Source organism: Alligator sinensis, unplaced genomic scaffold (assembly GCF_000455745.1).
Source record: "Alligator sinensis unplaced genomic scaffold, ASM45574v1 scaffold71_1, whole genome shotgun sequence".
In the NCBI taxonomy this organism is placed as follows: Eukaryota; Metazoa; Chordata; order Crocodylia; family Alligatoridae; genus Alligator; species Alligator sinensis.
The window spans coordinates 3,431,209-3,449,816 of record NW_005841834.1 but is presented as its reverse complement, the minus strand read 5'-3'; the positions used below and the strand labels follow the sequence as shown (position 1 = coordinate 3,449,816).

The following is an 18,608-nucleotide window of genomic DNA, read 5'->3' as shown; positions in this document are numbered from 1 at the left end:
CCCCCGCTCCCAGCAGTGCCTGCCTCTGCCTCCAAACCCCCCCGTTGCTGCCATGGAGCCGTGCCCAGAGCTGTGTGGCCGGCTGCCAAGCATGGTGGTAGCTGGGCATCATGCAGCCATCCTCACCACCACCCCGCACTGCGCCACTGCCGCCGACCGCACACGGGAGGTTTTGGAGGCAGAGGCAGTCGCCGTTGGAACGGTAATATACGATTTCACTATACACATTTTCGCCTTTACATGCTGCCTTTAGAATGTAACCCTTGCGTAAGATGCGACATCCATTTTTATGCAGTTGTATAAAGATGCTTTTCTTAAAAAACCCAAATGGGACATCACAACATTAAAGGAGTCCTCTTAATTGAGGGAATGGGGAGGAACAGGAAACTTATGAATAAATAGCTTTGGTGAGATTTATGAAATACACAGAATATCCAGGAAATGTACCTAAGAAGCATGTACCTATTTCTTTCTTTTAAACTATAGTCATGGGATGTAGAGCTGGAGAGATCTGCAGAATCCTGGGCGGAAACTTGTCTGTGGGAACATGGACCTGCGAGCCTTCTTCCATCAATTGGACAGAATTTGGGGGCACACTGGGGAAGGTAGTTCAAGATACCATAAATATGCCACAAACATTTTTTTTTAACCTTGTTTGCTATGTAAAACTCAAGTGAGACAATACTGTATAACTTTTCAGGTTTGTTGTGCAATGATTTGAAGAATTGCTTTTGGTTTTATAGGTATAGGCCTCTGACATTTCATGTCCAAGCATGGTATGATGAAGTGAGAGACTTTACCTACCCTTATCCTCATGAATGCAACCCATATTGTCCTTTTAGGTGTTCTGGTCCTGTTTGTACTCATTATACACAGGTATGTTTGGGGATTTTTTTATGTTTTTTCTTTTACTATCAAGAAAATTGTATGCCTCCAAGGTGTAGAAAATCATATTGATTTTAAAAGTAAATATGTCCCTGTGTTGGTGGTTTGTGGCTATTGGAAGTTATGTTTACATGCCTCATCTGGTCTAAGTCTACACACGACTTAGAATGGGATTGTGCTGCATTTCTGTGGAATTCTTACACATCTAGAATGGATATGAATTCTGTCACCTCAGCCCAGGCAGGGATTCCCCAGAAAGCCCAATAATCAGGCAGAATGAGTGCAAAATACTGCCATTCAGTACACTCTGCAAATGGCATATTCTGCACTCAGTGACTGCATCTAACCAAGACACTGACTGCGTAGTAGATTCTTACTACTGTGAAGTAGTGTCGCGTGACATAATGCTACTGTGCAGTAGTAACAAGCTACTGTACAGTAGTAATGAGCTACTGCAGAGCAGTCAGCATCACCAAAAAGCCCTTTGGGGATGCTACTGTGCAGTCATTTAGTGTATACAAATACTAAATGACTGTGCAGTAAGAACTGTATTGTCAGCATCTTGTGTAGACATGGCCACTAAAAGGAAATATGCAATAAGAATGTATAATGAGTAAAAGAAAGCTTTGTCTTATGACTAATCAGGGACAGCCACTATATAGGGAACAAATTATGACTCTTTTATAATAGTAATGACATTTTTGAAATGGCATAGAACCTTCTGTGCTTTGTGCTGACCCTGTCAACATCCTAAAGATGATGTGGACAGAGGAGAATAAACTCTTTAATTTCCTATCTACTTGCCTTAAAACTGATAGATAACTTCAAGTGCAACCCAGATTTGCCATGTATCAGATAAACTTATTTAACAAGGAGACTAAGTATAATGGTGTTATACTCTAGAAACTTAAATGCAAGGATTTTTACAGCACAGTGGGTGCATCTACATGAGATTCTGACTGCACAGTAGCTGAAAAATGCTGTGCAGTAGCATGTCACGGCATGGACACATGCTACTCATATGCTCATATCCTCATATGCTACTGCGCAGGATTATTAGGCTACTGCACAGTAGGATCACTTAAAAGGCATTTGCCAGTGCACTGTAGTTACTGTGAACTTATTTAGTGTTTGCTAATACAAGTACTAAATAAATGCACAGTAATGACTGTTCAGTAGCTTCTCATGGAGATGCTTCTAGAGTCACAAAAATAACCAAACAAGAAAATACAAAGTTGTTAAAATTATATTTACTCAGTTGGTACAATGTTCCAAAGAATTCTTCTCCTTTAAAATGCTTTTTAATTCCCCGAATCTACTTTTCTTGTATTTTCCTAGAATATTGAACATGCTTCTAGGAATTCATGTGTCATCTAATAAAAAAACCGCAAAAAATTGTGTCAGCCTTGTTACTTCAAAAAGTCCATCATGCTCAATCCTGAAATTTTTAATACAACCAACTATATATCTACCTGTTAACCACTCCCTACCGTTTTGACTAATGTGCATTCACATCTTTAGACAGATGTCCAGAAGCATTCAGAATATTTTTAACTTCAGTTTGTTATTATGGGGTACTCAGAAGACACTATTTTTCTTACAAGTAACAATATATGTGTGTCCATTTTTAATGTTAAAATACACTGATCACTGAAGTCTTCATTTATGCATTTGATTTAAACTCCCATAATTTATCTGTCTTCATTACATGCAGGATTCCCACTGTGTTAATGCTCTTCATGCATAGGTATTTTTGCACAGCATCTATCCAAGCCTTTAGTTTTGGATGTTCAAAAGGTTTCAGAGAATTAAAAATGCAACTTCCACTAATTAAAAGGGTATTGGGTACCTAACTGCTTAGACTTTGAAAAACTCAGTCTTAGTCTTTCAGGTTGTTTCAAGAGCTCTGTAATGAGTTCTTTTTAATAGCTGAGTGAACTGTAATAACATGAAAAGCGTAATTGTTAAAATCTGTGATCTGTAGCAGATTTGAATCTTTTCAGTTCATGAAATCCTGTTAACAGTTCAATTACTCATATCATTTCCTTCTATTAATTATTGGCTGTCATCCATCTAATCTATTTATCTTATTAATTGCACATTTCTCTTGGACCTTACATTTTGGTTGTATACAACAGCCCAGCTTTTCTCAGTTCCCCAATTTTTTTTCTTTTTTAAAAAACTGTTCTTCAAAGAAGACTCTTGCATCTTTGTAAACAGTTGTTCCATAATCAAACACATATACCACTTATGTAAAATAACAACCATAAATGTTGTATCAATATAAAACTTTTCCTTCTAACAAGAAATATAACTTAATAATTTATTAGCTGTGATAAATTTGTGTAGCTGTAGTGATGTAATTGAAACAAGACAGATGAATACTATGCAGAAATGTGACAGAAATTATCCAGTCTTCATATGCTTCAGTACTGAATATAAAAAAAATTAATAATAGTTGTGGTTCATGCATGAATATTCTCTTTGTCCATTACTTGTATGTGTATGAATATAAGGAAGAAAAATTAATACTTTTGCATAATGTGTCTGTCCTGCTACGTAGGACCACTCCCAGGCTTGCCCCTTTAGCTCACTCTTAACCGTTAAATTAATTTAATGCATAGTAAAGTGTCACCCTCTACATGTGTGTTACAATTAGTGCACATGAGATTAATTTACTCTGGCATAGGATAGACACAGGTGCTATCCTACATTGCAGTAAAGTCCTGTGCTTAAACACATGTGTAAATGGTGATATTGGGTGTCTGTAGATGAAACAGAGGCCCTAAATTGAAGTGGTGGATTTTAAAAATCATGGCTTCAATTTTGGGCTGATTAAACCTCCATGTCATGCACATACCTCACTGATTTACCTGCCTCTCTGACAGGGAGGAGAAGGCGAGCTGCTGGTGGGCTTTTATGATAAGCTCAAAGTCATGGAGCTGCACGGAGCCTGGTGCTTCGCTCTGCAGCTGTAGGGGCAGCAAACTAAAACTCCTCTAAGGAGTCTTAGTTTGCTGCACCCCAAGTCATTTAAGGTGCATTACGCTGCCAAATTTCCTACGGTGGCTGGTATTAATGCGCAATACACCGCTGATGCATGCAAACACCGACGCCATTAAAGCGGTGAGAAAACATTTAGCCCACTTTGAAGTGCCGTGCACATATGCATCTCATTTTGTCTACACACAGCCATTGGGATTAGTTTACTCTGGTTTAAATTGAGCCGGACTATATTCAGTCACATTGATTGCATGCGTAGATGTACCTCTTCTGTGTTTTCTGTGTGATGCCTGAGCTAAGTAACGTGGACAGAGGTGGGTGGCTCATGTGACTGGGAGTTGCTAAGGGGAAGTCTTCAACTCAAAATAGAGTTGTAGGCATACACTTATAGTTCAGTATTTCATAGATAATTTGGTTTATTTTTGATTAGCATTTGACTTTGACATGCCTCTTTCTTGTCATGTAGGTGGTATGGGCCACAAGTAGCAGAATAGGTTGTGCTATTAACTTGTGCCATAACATGAACATCTGGGGACAGATTTGGCCGAAAGCAGTCTACCTAGTGTGCAATTATTCTCCTAAGTAAGTATACATATTATGAGGGCACTCTAAATTATATTGAAAGGGAAAAGCAATTTATAATCCAGGAGATAACCCAAGAGAAAGTAACTCTAAATTTTCTATTTCTGTGCTACTACAAAATGAAGCATTGTTCCCAGTGCTGCCTTGGCTAAATCAAGACTGTTCTGACTTCTGGAGCTTTAGCTGTCCAAATTAACTCTTTACTAGTGCTCCAGGGTCAGAGATCTCTATTGTCGTTTGATGGTATTTATCATTTTGTCTGGAAAGTTAATGTACCTCTCCATTCTTATTTTAGAGGCTATGTAAATTATTACCATTTAGAAAGCATATCATGCTTAGGGTCACATATTGTCCTCAGGTGGCTGGCTAGCTATTCCACTTAAGACAGCAGGATTCCTGTTGTTTTATGATAAGGTAATTTAGGGCCATAGTCAAGCTTGTTCCATAGGCACCTACATGGGATTTAATGGAATTTAGGTGCCTAAATTCTAAAACCTAATATAGATTGACCTTGTTGCAGCAGTCACAACAGATAACCGGTTTCTAAACTATTCGATGCCTCCACCTTGGACTTCAGAGTTACTTAAGTGCTTTTACTTGGGCATCTATGCATACGCAGAAGTGATTCAGTTTGATCAACTAGGCATCTAACACTTGCCTAAATACTTTCGCTGGGGGGGTGGGGATACCTAACTCTACTTAAGTCTCTGGGAGGCCAGTCGGTAAGGTATACTGTGAGTGCGTGGGCCTGTCTTACACCATCAGCATTCAGTTCAGTTCAAAATGGTGATGCTTAATTTTTGCTTAATAGCTAGTGGCTAGACCACTTAGAATCACAGAATCAAAGAAAGTTAGGGTTGGAAGGCACCTCAGGAGGTCATCTAGTCCAGCCCCCTACTCAAAGCAGAACCATCACCAACTAGATCATCCCAGCTAAAGTTCTGTCTAGCCGGGTCTTGAAAACTCCAAGGATGGAGATTCCACCACCTCTCTGGGTGCTTTACTATCCTCCTAGTGAGAAAATTCTTCCTAATATCTAACCTAAACTTCTCTTGCTGCAACTTGATACCATTGCTCCTTGTTCTGTCATCTGCCACCACTGAGAACAGTCTAGCTCTATCTTCTTTCGAACCCCATCTTCAGGTAGTTGAAGGCTGCTATTAAATTCCCTCTTAGTCTCCTCTTCTTAAGACTAAATAATCCCTGTTCCTTCAGTCGTTCCTCATAAGTCATGTGCACCAGCTCCCTCATGATTTGTGTTGCCTTCTGCTGGACTCTCTCCAATATCTCCACATCCTTTCTGTAGTGAGGGCCCAAAACTGTACACAGTACTCCACATGTGGCCTCACCAGTGCTGAATAGAGGGAAATAATCACTTCCCTTGATACTGGCAACACACCTACCAATGCATTTGGTAAGGCAACACACCTACCAATGCATGTATGCTGTTGGCCATGGCAACAAGGGCACACTGCTAGTTCATATTCAGCTTATTGTCTACTGTAACCTCCAGGTCCTTTTCTGCAGAGCTGCTGCCCAACCAGTCAGCCCCCTGCCTGTACTGGTGCATGAGATTGTTCCATCCTAAGTGCAGGACTTTGCACTCATCCTTCTTGAACCCAATGAGATTCCTTTTGGCCCAATACTCAATTTGTCTAGGTCACTCTGAATCCTAGCCCTACCCTCCAGTGTACCTACTACTCCCCTCAGTTTGGTGTCATCTGCAAACTTGCTGAGCGTGAAGTCTATGCCACTTGCGCAGGAAATGGAAGGCCTGGGTTACAGGCCCATATTAGCCTGAGGGAATCTAAACCAACGTGTCCCAATTCCTAATCATGATAGAATAAGTTGCGTGGGTAACTCCCTTCTGTTGAAGCTGGACTTCTGATGCACCAAGAATGCAAGAGTCATGGATCCAGAAGGAGAACAGTCAAAATGGAATGTAACTCTGTAGCTAGTGGTTAAGGCACCGCCTTGGTAGAGGGGAATTTTGAGTTCCAGTCACTGTTCCCAAGTTTGTTATGCATTTTACATTAGGTAGTCACTGGATAAAAAAACAAAACTAATCCTGGCATCAGGAACTACTCTCTGCACTCAAGTTGAGTGTTTTAACCACTAGGCTACCAAGTCAGGCTTCATCTTGCTTGATGTCTCTGGATTTCTGTTGAATTGATAGTTACTATTAAAGATGTATATTTATTTATTTAGGCATATTTTACTAATTAAAATTACTATTTTTTAAGGGGCAACTGGTGGGGTCATGCTCCTTATAAGCATGGTCACCCCTGTTCTGCATGTCCACCTAGTTTTGGAGGAGGCTGCAGAGAAAATCTTTGCTACAGAGGTATGTATCATTTCAAGAAAAGGAGCTGTGATTATGATGTGTGGATGGCTAGCAAAATATAATCCTTTTTCATTATTCATTTTGCTGTAAGATAGTGATGTGTACTCTATTATGATTTCCTCTAATAATGTAAAAGTTGCCCAAGACGAAATATGGGTGGTCTTTAATGGCCTAAGTCCCAAATTGTGATTCAGAAAACCATCTTAGTAGCTCTTTAATTCCAGAGAGGCTTTAATTGCAAGGTACTTCTTCCCTCTCCCTCTCCCCCACCTCTTTTTTACCTGAAATTACTTTGGTCCACAGAACTGTGTTTCTCTACATGTCCAGAACTGCCACTGGTCTGAGCTCCTGAGTACGTAAGTCTGTTTGGGACCAAAAACTAAGCAGAGTGGCACTCTGTTTGGAAACTCGCACTATCTCAGCAAAATAAGCAAAGGAGATTCTATAAAGAAAGGCAGGATGCTGGCAGCAAAAATAACTTATTCATTCCAGGGAAATGCTTCGTTATTAGGAACCTACTTCATTCGAGCATGCTTCGTTATTAGGAACCTACTTAAATTGCGGGGAGACAAGGGTTTCTCATGGCGTGCTCACAGCATGCAGAGCAATTTTGCAGGCATTTTGCAGCAGTTCTGTCCCTCAGCGCTGATTGGTGGAGAGGCTGTGGCGGGGAGGGGAATGACAAGAAGGCAACTGCCATCTTGACTGCTGGCTGCCCTTCATGCCACCCCACCCCTTGGCGCTAATTGATGGAGAGGTCCTGGCAGTGTGATGAGCGGGCAGCCACCATCTTGTCTGCTGCCCTTTGTGCTGCTCTGCCGGTGGGCACCTTCCCCGCTGGCAGCAAGAACTGCTGGCTCCCCCTGGGGAGCCAGAATTTTATTTATTTTTGTTGATTTTGCGGATTTTATGGACAATCTCGGATTTTGTGGTTTCCGCGAAATCGATGAAAACACAAATTATGTAGGTCCATATCCATTAGTACCTTCTGTAATTTTCAGTTTTCAAAATTTTATTAGTGAGATTTTATAATATTAGAATGTAGCATATTATGACAACATTTTTTTTTTACAGCGGATTTAGGCAATCATTTTTGTTAATACTTTTGAAACATAAACACACTGTATATCACTTTTTTAGAATGTTCCTAGGTTGTACCTTCATCTAGGTAGCTAAATAAGGAATTTAGGCCCCTAGCAGGCTTTACATTTATCACGATTAAAGTAATAATTGTGCAATAATTAAAATATACCATATGTTCAAGTAATTTATCATATAATAAAATGGGGAGCCATCTATAAAAAATGATGAACCAGCTTCAAAAATGTTAACTCTTTAAATGTGGAACATCTTTGTAGTTTGTTTATATTGTGCTTTAATTTGAATATGTAGCATGTTACACATGGACCATCCCAGCATCCCAAGATGCTTCCTTCAGTCTCCCACCTTGGCCCCTGCAGCACCCTGTAGGGGTTATGCTTTCCCTTCTCCTGCCTCCCTCCTGTGAGTAAAATGGGGCTGTGCAAAGGGAGAATTCATCATTCCTCACAGAACTGGGATGACCAACTAATCAGCATGGGAGGAAGCTATTCCCTCAGGGATTGATTCTCTCCACTCCCTACCCCATCCTGCCCTCTTCAATACCTTTGGGATTCCGGGCTGCAGGTGGGTTCCTTAAGTTGCCCAGGGCATCTGCAGCATAGAATACAGGGGTGATCTTTAAAGCTTCTAGCATGTCTGCAGACCAGGATCTCAGACTGTTTTTCCTTGATGCTTAAAGAACATGCCTGCAGTCTGGGATTCAAGAGTAATGGGCAATGGTGCTCCAGGATCCTGGGTGACCTAGATCTCAGGCTCCAGGCACCTACCCCTGGAACTTTAAATGGCTCACAACCTTTCAGTGCGCCTTTCTAGGTCACTGACCAGCTCCTCTGGCAGTACAGGGAGCTATGGAGCATCCCTCTATTGTCCCCTGTGTGGAGAGTGTGCCTTTGTCATACTCCACATAGGGGGCTTTAAAAATGGGGCTGCCCATAGTGCTCTACAAACTTTATAGTGTTATGAAAGCAATGCTTCCCATGGGCCTTAGGTACAGGAATGAATGTCTCTAAAAATTAGGAACCCTATTTATGTGCTTAGAAGAGGCTTTGATTTCAGATGTGTGACTATAGATTTAGGGTTTTAGTGGGCACTTCTACATGAGATGCTAACTGTGCAGAAGCCTAATAGTACTGTGCAGTAGTGCATCACAGCACAAACAAAGCTAATATGCTACTGTGCAGGCTACTGACCAGTAGCATCACTAAAAAGGCATTCACCACTGCTACTGCACAGTAACTCTGGTTACTGCACATTTATTTAGTACTTGATTATACAAGTACTAAATTAAATGTGTAATAACCACTGTGCATGAATGCACATGTAGATATGCCCAGTGAGACTTATAACCAGTTTTTGATTGTTTGTTTTTGGGTTTTTTTAAGTCTGGTCAAGCAAGTCTTTTGCAAGAAACCATTCCTGGCCTATGGATTTCTTGATGGCAGAGATAAATTACCAAAAATAGATTTAATATTAATACTTAAAGTTGTACTACAGAATGAACAAGAAACTTACATAAGATCATAGGAAAGTAGGGCTGGAAGGGACCTCATAGGGTCATCTAGTTCAGCCTCTTGCTCAAGGTAGGAGCATCCCTGACTAAACTACCACAGCCAAGGTCTGTGTAATCTGCTTTTGAAAAGTTTTAGAGATGGAGATTCAATAGTTTCTCTAGGTAGCCTGTTCCAATGCTTGACTACCATCATAGTTAGAAATTGATTCCTAATCTCCAACCTAAATTTTCTCTGCTGCAGTTTGAGGCCATTGCTTCTAGTTCTTTCCCCTACAGCCGCAGTAAAAAGCCTAGATACTGCTGATTGACCATTTTTACTCAAATCCCTCCAGCTTATGCCTAAAGGACAGAAAAAAATAAACTCTGAGAGGTTGGTTGCTTTTATCTAAATGCAGAATTGGCTTTAAAGTTGCTAAGCTTTCGAATATTGTGTGTAAACTACACGCACAGCATTGAATCAATGGAAAGTCTCACGGCTTCAGTGAACATTTAATCAAGCTTTTCTCTTGTCCATCCATCTTGAAAAACTGTTCCATAAACCCAAACCATTATAAGCATAATTAAATTAATGATGTCACAAGTATTTTTATCCATCCTTTTTTTCCCTTAAAAAAAATGGAATGTTATTTATTGAGGAGATTATTTGTTTAATTCATTCTCTAAAACAGAAGGTTCAGACAGACACTACTCTCCACATGAACCAGAGGAGGAAACCAATGAGATTGAACGGCAGCGATCCAAAGTGCAAGAAACAACCTCACAAAGTCGATCAAGAACCCATTCCCCTTCAGGCTCTATGAGGATTGATGACACTGAGAAAAATGAAGTAATAAGCACACAGCAAATGTGTAAGGAGTTTTCATTGTTTGCATGCGGTCAACAAATTTAGACCAAATAGTAAATAACTTAAATAACTTTAAGGTATATTAATTACATTTATTTTTGTATGTTTTAGCCCAGATTGTTTCATGTGAAGTAAGGTTAAGAGACCAATGCAAAGGAACAACTTGCAATAGGTATGTTACATCTCTGCAGCCTCAGATGAAGGCTGTGCGTATATCAGCTAAAATATCTTCCTACCTTTAATCATAGGACCTCAGACTAATTTGTACTTTACATTTCTAGGTATGAATGTCCTGCTGGCTGTTTGGACAGTAAAGCCAAAGTTATTGGAAGTGTACATTATGAAATGGTAAACATGTTTTTAAAATTAGATATGCTATGAATATAATTTTTATTGAAATTCTGTCTTTTTGCATTTGGAATAATAGCTGACATGTGGTAGCAGCAAGAATGTATTTTGTAGAGGTTACTGTTTACCAAAAGTAAAAAGCCTGTCAGAGAGGTTAAGGTTTATCTCAGCTGCATCTAGATTTGCTCCTGCAATTTAGCATTTGCAACTTTTATACATGTAAAACCTCCATTTATAAGCAAGACTTGTTTGTGAAAATCATTTTGATAACAAAAAAAGAGAAAAAACAAAAAAAAATAAAACTTGCAAGTACTGTTGAGGGTCAAATACAGGACTCTATGGTGCATAATTATAGACCACTTTGGGGAATCTGATTCTAGCTATATAAGATTAATGCTTAGTTTAAAATATTTGGGCCTTCTTCAACCCACTGGATATTGTGGGCTGTGGGGCAGAGGTGTACTGCTACCCATCGTATTCACAGGTGGCAGATAGTGGAATGACCTTCAGGGAAGGTTAGCTGTGAAATAAGCAGGTATAACTCTGACAAATAAGCAGTCATGGACCAAGCAGCAGCAGTACCACCAGGATGTAGTGAGGACAGCAGATGGCAATAGTTTCCCTCCTGAAAAGCCACATATATCCTTTGACAGTGCTGCGACATGGTTAATACAGGATTCCCACTATAATAAGCCTGCCCCCAGCCGTGGATCTACAAGTCCTCAGTGGCAGAGCAGGTGGAAGAAGATAGTAGAATCTCAGCAGCTTCAAAGATGAATGAAGGCTGCAGTAGAAGGAGATTCCCAGCTGTCTTGGTCTCCTGGCCTTTGGATCATGGCCCTGTTCTGTCAAGAGCTGTGTGGAAGCTGGTGTGCAGCAGCTTCTCCACAATGAAAGAAGTCACACAGAGGCCTCTTCCATGCCAGCACATATTGTGGAACATAAAACAAAGTATAGGAAACAGTAGATCCTGTGAACATGAATATACAATCTTTTTATTTCTCAGTGATGGCAAAATCAAACTTGTCTGTAGAATCTTCAACTCCCATACATTCACCAATAACAGATTTGTAAGGGCTGGATCCTGAATGATGTTCCCACTGCTTTGCCCCATTCTAAGGGCAGGAAACACCTAAAAAGCTTGGCTTACATGGTTACCTCTCTGTAGAAGAAACCTCAGATGGTGTCAGTGGCATAGTGACCTTTATATCACCTTCCCCATTCCCAGTGAATAGGGTATGGGTAGGAAAAAGCTATGGCATGTGGATTATTTCCATGTTTTGCTGATCCCTGAGTTTCAGAATAAGTCATGGGAGCCACAAGCAGCAAGGCATAAGATTGAGCAGCCTTAAAATTAACAGGAACTTTACAATAGTAATTTTTAAACATTTAAAATAAAATGGAGAATAATTTATTTTTTCTGACATGGGAATGATTTTCTCACTCTGTTTTTCAGCAATCCAGTATTTGTCGAGCTGCTATACATTATGGTATTCTGGACAACGATGGTGGCTGGGTAGATGTCACCAGGCAAGGAAGAAAAAATTATTTCATCAAATCTTATAGAAATGGTGTTCAGTCAATTGGGTAAGTACAATAGTGTTATTTTGTATAACTGCAATGAAAATGTATAAGAACGTTTCCAATTTATTGCATGCTTACATGTGAAATAAGTCCCAATAATAATATTTACCTCATATAGCCCGTTTTATCCTGAAAGACCTGAAAGTACAATATATATTGGAATACAAGCATCATTTCACTCCATCTGAAAATGTATCCATTCTTTAAAAGCATTCAGGAAAAACAATACAAAAGCTAGGAGTCAGGAGGTAAAAAAAAAAGATAAGCCCAATGGATAAAGCAGAGAAAGTTTATAGTCATAACATTTGACCATTATATTCAAATGGGAAGCTGGGTGACAGCGACCACGAGCTGATCACCTTCACCATCCGCCGAAAAGCTGGCAAGTCGGTCAGCAACACGCAAGTCCTTGACTTCAGGAAAGCCGACTTTGACAAGCTCAGGAGGCTTGTCAGTGAGGCCCTAAGGGACCGTGACCACAGGGAGAGGGGAGTTCAAGAAGAGTGGTTGCTCCTCAAGGGAGCGATCCTCAATGCACAAACTAAGTCTATTCCATCTCAGAGGAAAGGCAGCAAGAGGGCACAGCAGCCCCCCTGGCTCTCCAGGGACCTAGCAGACCTCCTGAGGCTAAAAAGAAAGGCCTACAAAGGATGGAGGATGGGAGTCACCTCCAAGGAGGATTATTCTGCACTGGTCCGGTCCTGTAGGGAGCAGACCAGGAAAGCCAAGGCTGCAACTGAACTCCAGCTAGCTTTGAGCATCAAGGACAATAAAAAGTCCTTTTTCAGATATGTGGGGAGCCGGAGGAAATGCAGGGGCAACATTGAATCAGCACTCAACTGTTTATCATGAGGCCTTTATGCTTTACAGTAATAGCATAGCTAAACTGTTAGAGCCGTGAAAGGGTGCTGCAGGGTGCCATGCAGTATGACCACTTTTGGGTATACAAACACCTACACATGAGTTGCAAGATAAACCCAGAGATTTCAAAAGCATTTTGACTTCTGTCTTTCCAAGTCTGCAACACAAAAATTGATCTATTTTTCTGTACTCAAAAAATGAGCGAATGGTAGGACATGGCATTTTCTGAGGGTACCTTGAATCTAACAAGGGGTGCTTCAAATCTAGCAAGTTTGAGAACCACAGCACTGCCGCAGGAGAGGTCTACAGTAACCCAGGTGCACCCAAGGATGTGCTCCCTTCTCCAGATAGAAAGGATGGGTTGCCAGGCAGGACTGCTGTGAGAGGGATCTGCAATATTGCTCAGATCCCTCTATTCTCTGTAGAGTCAGGTCAGGACAAAAATGACTTAACTATGTACAAATGTATTAATATTTTTACATTATATAAAATATTTACAAACCCAAAAACAAAAAATATCTAATGTTAATAAATATATACAGTTTACAAGTGATGCTATATTCTATAATTAGTGACTAAGAACTTATACCACCACCAGGGGTCTCGAACACTGCACAGATAATCAACCGATCTGCAGCAGGTAAACACAGGTAAGTCCAAATAACCCACAGGTAAAGACAGGTAAACAATAAATACTAGCAAACCACAGGTAGGGTATCAAAAGGGGATCCAACAATAATAAGCCTATATACATACACAACAGTTAAACAACAAGTCACATTAGAGATAACAAAATGTAAATGTTATGAACATGAGCCTGCAATGCGATGCGGCGGCTAGTAAAGCGACCAAAACGCTGGCTTGCATCCATAGATGCTTCTCAAGCAAATCCCGGGACGTCATTCTCCCCCTGTACTCGGCCTTAGTGAGGCCGCAGCTGGAGTACTGTGTCCAGTTTTGGGCTCCACAATTCAAAAAGGATGTGGAGAAGCTTGAGAGAGTCCAGAGAAGAGCCACGTGCATGATCAGAGGTCAGGGAAACAGACCCTACGATGACAGGCTGAGAGCCCTGGGGCTCTTTAGCCTGAAACAGCGCAGGCTCAGGGGTGATCTGATGGCCACCTATAAGTTTATCAGGGGTGACCACCAGTATCCGGGGTACCGTTTGTTCACCAGAGCGCCCCAAGGGATGACGAGGTCGAATGGTCACAAACTACTTCAAGATCGTTTCAGGCTGGACATAAGGAAGAATTTCTTTACTGTCCGAGCCCCCAAGGTCTGGAACAGCCTGCCACCGGAGGTGGTTCAAGCGCCTTCATTGAACACCTTCAAGATGAAACTGGATGCTTATCTTGCTGGGATCCTATGACCCCAGATGACTTCCTGCCCTTTGGGCAGGGGGCTGGACTCGATCTTCCGAGGTCCCTTCCAGCCCTAATGTCTATGAAATCTATGAAATATTGGATAGGTAAATAAGTATTTATTGTTAGATAACCTCAATACTGTAAAAGCTCACATGTAAATGAGTGGTGTATATTGTCACTGAGTTAAACTGTGTTAAACTACTAATGATGTGTAAAGATGGTGAGAACAATCCTCTCCAAGCAGAATATTTTGTTAAAACTAAGGAAATGGAAACTTTCCCCAGGATACTGTAGCATATTCCTCTCTGCTCATATGAAAAGTGCCATGCAACCTTTAATAACCCTAACCAGTTCTATTTAGGGGTGAAGCCATCTAATTAAGTGTCTATAAATAAACACAATAAAGATGCATATATCCACATAAAAGTTTAAGTTTTATTACTCAGCAGAAAATACGCCTGTAGGCAAGTTTACAAGTATGTGCTTTGCAAAAAAAAAAAGAATTTGCTAGTGATAGGACAATCTAAAAAACTGAGAATTGAATTCAGAGATGCATGGCATAACTCATATACTTGTTTAAAGACCTTTTGAAGCTTTTGTACACTAAAATAGATGCATATACATGTTAACTTGCAAAAGAAAACAGATGGGAATGGAGTATTTATGTACTGCCCAGTCTGCGTAAGTAAATTTTACTGGATGATGTAGTATCAATGTTATGCTTTTATAATCAAAGGTAGTAGCATTAAATCAATGTTAGCATGAACAAAGTAGCCTTCACCATGATAATGAATATGGTTATGACAATGAATACTTAGTTGCTGTCCTTATTCCCTCCTTTGTAATTCACATATGTGTAATTGAAAATTGACAGAAATAGAATGTTAATAGGTCATTTGCTTGGGTCAGTTTTGAGTAGGTGACTATACTATCAGTCATTACAAGATTCAGATTACCAAAGTCAAATGAGGTAGTCATTTACTTCTTCATTATAAGTGGAATAAAGAATAAAACCAAAGTATCAGGAAGACTGGCATATGAGCTGAGATAGAAAATATTTACCATTTGTTAATATTAACAATTGCTAGATAAAGATTCAAAGAAGATCTTGTAATTATGAACAAGGAAATGTTATGCTTTTGGCTTGCCTAATAAAGATAGCAGTGATAGTGGTAACGTAGAAATGATTCTAAAAAAACAAAATCTAGGTTCTGAAAAATGACTGACAGGAAGGCTTTCTGAGCCAGCAGTTTCAGGCTGAAGGGTGCATGGATGGGCGATGACTGCTTCTGCTGATGAACACTCCTGAGCAAAACATAGCCATAGATGCTGGTTTCTGGATTTTAGGTGTGAGATGATTCCATTATTTTCTGTTACTATTGTTATCAAATAGGGACACTGACAAAGCTCAGTGCAAGATTCACTAATCACTGATTTCATATTGATTTTCACTGTGAATGTAAATTAATTATTTAGTGAAATTAACACTAGTCACTGCTGTGGGGTCATGATTAGTGGGTCCCAATGAAGGCTATGTCTGGTATTTGTTCTAGGATTTTGATATCAGTATTCTTAAATGAAAATTAGAGAGGGAAATCGATGATTTTTTCCTATTATTTCTTGTTTAGGAAATACCAGTCTGCTAATTCCTTCACAGTCTCTAAAGTAGCAGGTTAGTGTTTATTCATGTATGCAATCTTATATTAGACCGTACTTTGTTTGATAGCATATGTTGATTTTTTTTCTGTTTTTATTTTTTGCCAGTTCAAGCTATCACCTGTGAAACAACAGTAGAACAGATGTGTCCATTCCAAAAACCAGCCTCACACTGCCCAAGGTAAGTAACTTGAAATCTTTTTCTATTAGTTCAAAGTACTCCTCCTTTTTTTTTTTTTTTTTTTTTTGAAGTGAAGAGCTGCTGAAGTTTTTTTTTCTTGAAGTGCTGTTGACATTAGTAGCTGACAGAAATTATAGGTGCTGGGAACCTTTTAAAAATTAAACAAAAATATTGCGCTGGTCTTTCAGCCTTTGGTTTAAGAACATTTCCAGCTATTAAATACTTTCCTAGGAAAGGAGCATCTGCAAGGTTATATTTTTTTTTAATGAGGGATCTCTTAAACTGTCTCCTATATATAAGGATATAAGAGTCTTCTGCACCTTGGGAAACCAGCATGGCTATACTAGAGGCTGCAGCTACATTTTTTGTTTTCCATTCTTTGCTGCTGGCCAAGCATGACCTCTGTGTTTCTCAGTTTATCCATCTGTAAAATAGATATAAAAGACAGACCTAGGTCTGTGCTTTAGGTGTTGTTTGATTGGTTGGGTTTTTTTGGATGATAGCTCAGGAAAATATTTGTTTGCAAAGACATATTAATAGACTGGTAAAGTAGGCCATGGTTGTAAGCCAATTTACAGCTTTCAGCAATATGTATAAGCTATTTTTTTAAGCCAAAATTTTCACTCATCGAAAGAAGGCTGTGCTTCAATATTTGGAGGAAGGAAACCAGTAACAGTTCTTAAAACCATAGATGAGTCAAAGGTAAATACAGGGTAGCATGATTTACCGCAAACTAAGTTGGAGATATCCACAAAAGCACTTTCATAGCTATCCTACAGCCAATGCAGGAAGCAAACACAAAGCCAGAACTGCTGAGGAAACATCCCATAATGTCGCATGTGGGTCTTTGGATTTTTTTGGTATTTGGCTGCAACTGCAGACTTACTCAGTGAGAGAGGTGTAGAAATAAAGAAATGAATGGAATGTAGGACTGGATGTAACCTATCCTTCTTTAATCTTAGATTTTTTTGCTGAAAAATGAATATTGTCAAGGGAAAAAATAAAGGCCGTCTTGATATATAAAAATAAACACCTGAAGTTGAAAAAAAAGCAAATTCTCTCTTATGCTTCAACTTCAAGAACTCCAAAGAAATAAGGGGCCATCAGAACCCAGTAGATGCTCTTGACAGAAATGTAATCCAAGGAGTTACAAGCAGCAATCAGTCATGGCAACAATGTGTCTCATGCCCTCCCAGTCCTATGTCATATACAAATCAGATAGCAGCAGGCCTATTATGAATTAAAACTGCCCTTTCATAGTGCATTCCCTCCAGGCAGGAGTCTTACCTTCTCCTTCATTACCTCTCTGAATTGTGCATTGCAATATTAGAGTATGCTCAGATGGTCAGAGTTTCAGGCTATTCCAGATGAGAGGAATTGATATAATTACAATTCCCCTGTTTGCTTTCCCAACCACACTAGCTTACCTCAGTACTCTTGCAACCAAGGTTCATCCAACTTGCTTTGATCCATATCCCAGACATGCCATAGCAGAAGGAAGGATATTTGACCATGCTATCTGGAAGAGATGCAGTAGAGTGGGGTGTCATCTCACCACTTCTCAGACTGGCCTCATATACAAATTGAACCAAGAGGGAAGCAAGCAGTTTCTTGTCATGTTCCAGATGAGAGAACCATCAAGACACAAGAGCAATTACTAGTGCTACTCTGTTTCCTTTGTAAGCCAGAGCCTTCAGAGACACAGAAGTGCGATCTCCCACCCATTCCTGCCAGTGCATCAACAACACCTAAGAGTCCAGGTGCACCTGTACATCAGTCCACATTATATCAGCACTGATAAAAGGAAAATTGACATCATCAGCAATTGGCTTTTTTTGGCTGAAGTGGCCAATAATGTAGCTGATAAATTCAGTGTGGCCCAGGAGAGGCATGTGTCCCCCAGATCTGTGCATGGGGCGAGGGCAGGCTGCCGCTACATGCTCAGGCCTGGGGATGTGCCAGGCTCTTCCTGGCAGGGGGGCGCTGGGCCCAGGCTGTGCTCTAGCTGGGCAGTGCAGGGTGGGTAATGATGGTGCTGGGATTTGGGGCTATGGAGGGGCTATGGGAAATTTTGGGGTGGCTGTAGCCTATCCTGTAGCACCCCTCCCAGTGCTGCCCCCACCCACCCCGAGTGCAGCCTGGGCCAGGCTCCTGTCAGGTACAGACCAGTGCAGCCTTGGCCCTGAGTGTACAGCAGCCAGCCCACTCTCACCCCGTGCACAGATCTAGGGAGCACATGCCTCCCCTAGGGGTACGTGCAGCACCAGAAGCTGCTCCCCTGCCCCCCCACAACTCTGAACAAGCCACACTTCTGTTGTGCACCCTGTCCTGCCCTGGCTGTGCAG

At 40.5% G+C, this 18,608-nt stretch overlaps 1 protein-coding gene across 1 annotated transcript in view; it reads left to right on the top strand.

Moving 5' to 3' along the window:
• Positions 1–18,608, top strand: part of CRISPLD1 (cysteine rich secretory protein LCCL domain containing 1) — a 58,968-nt gene that overhangs the window by 25,933 nt on the left and 14,427 nt on the right. Inside the window, exons 2-11 of the mRNA XM_006015289.3 lie at positions 487–605; positions 744–876; positions 4,355–4,470; positions 6,714–6,814; positions 10,094–10,273; positions 10,381–10,441; positions 10,551–10,617; positions 12,074–12,204; positions 16,055–16,098; positions 16,191–16,263. Of these exons, the coding sequence (XP_006015351.1) occupies positions 487–605; positions 744–876; positions 4,355–4,470; positions 6,714–6,814; positions 10,094–10,273; positions 10,381–10,441; positions 10,551–10,617; positions 12,074–12,204; positions 16,055–16,098; positions 16,191–16,263 (1,025 nt within the window). The remainder of the gene's footprint in view (positions 1–486; positions 606–743; positions 877–4,354; positions 4,471–6,713; positions 6,815–10,093; positions 10,274–10,380; positions 10,442–10,550; positions 10,618–12,073; positions 12,205–16,054; positions 16,099–16,190; positions 16,264–18,608) is intronic.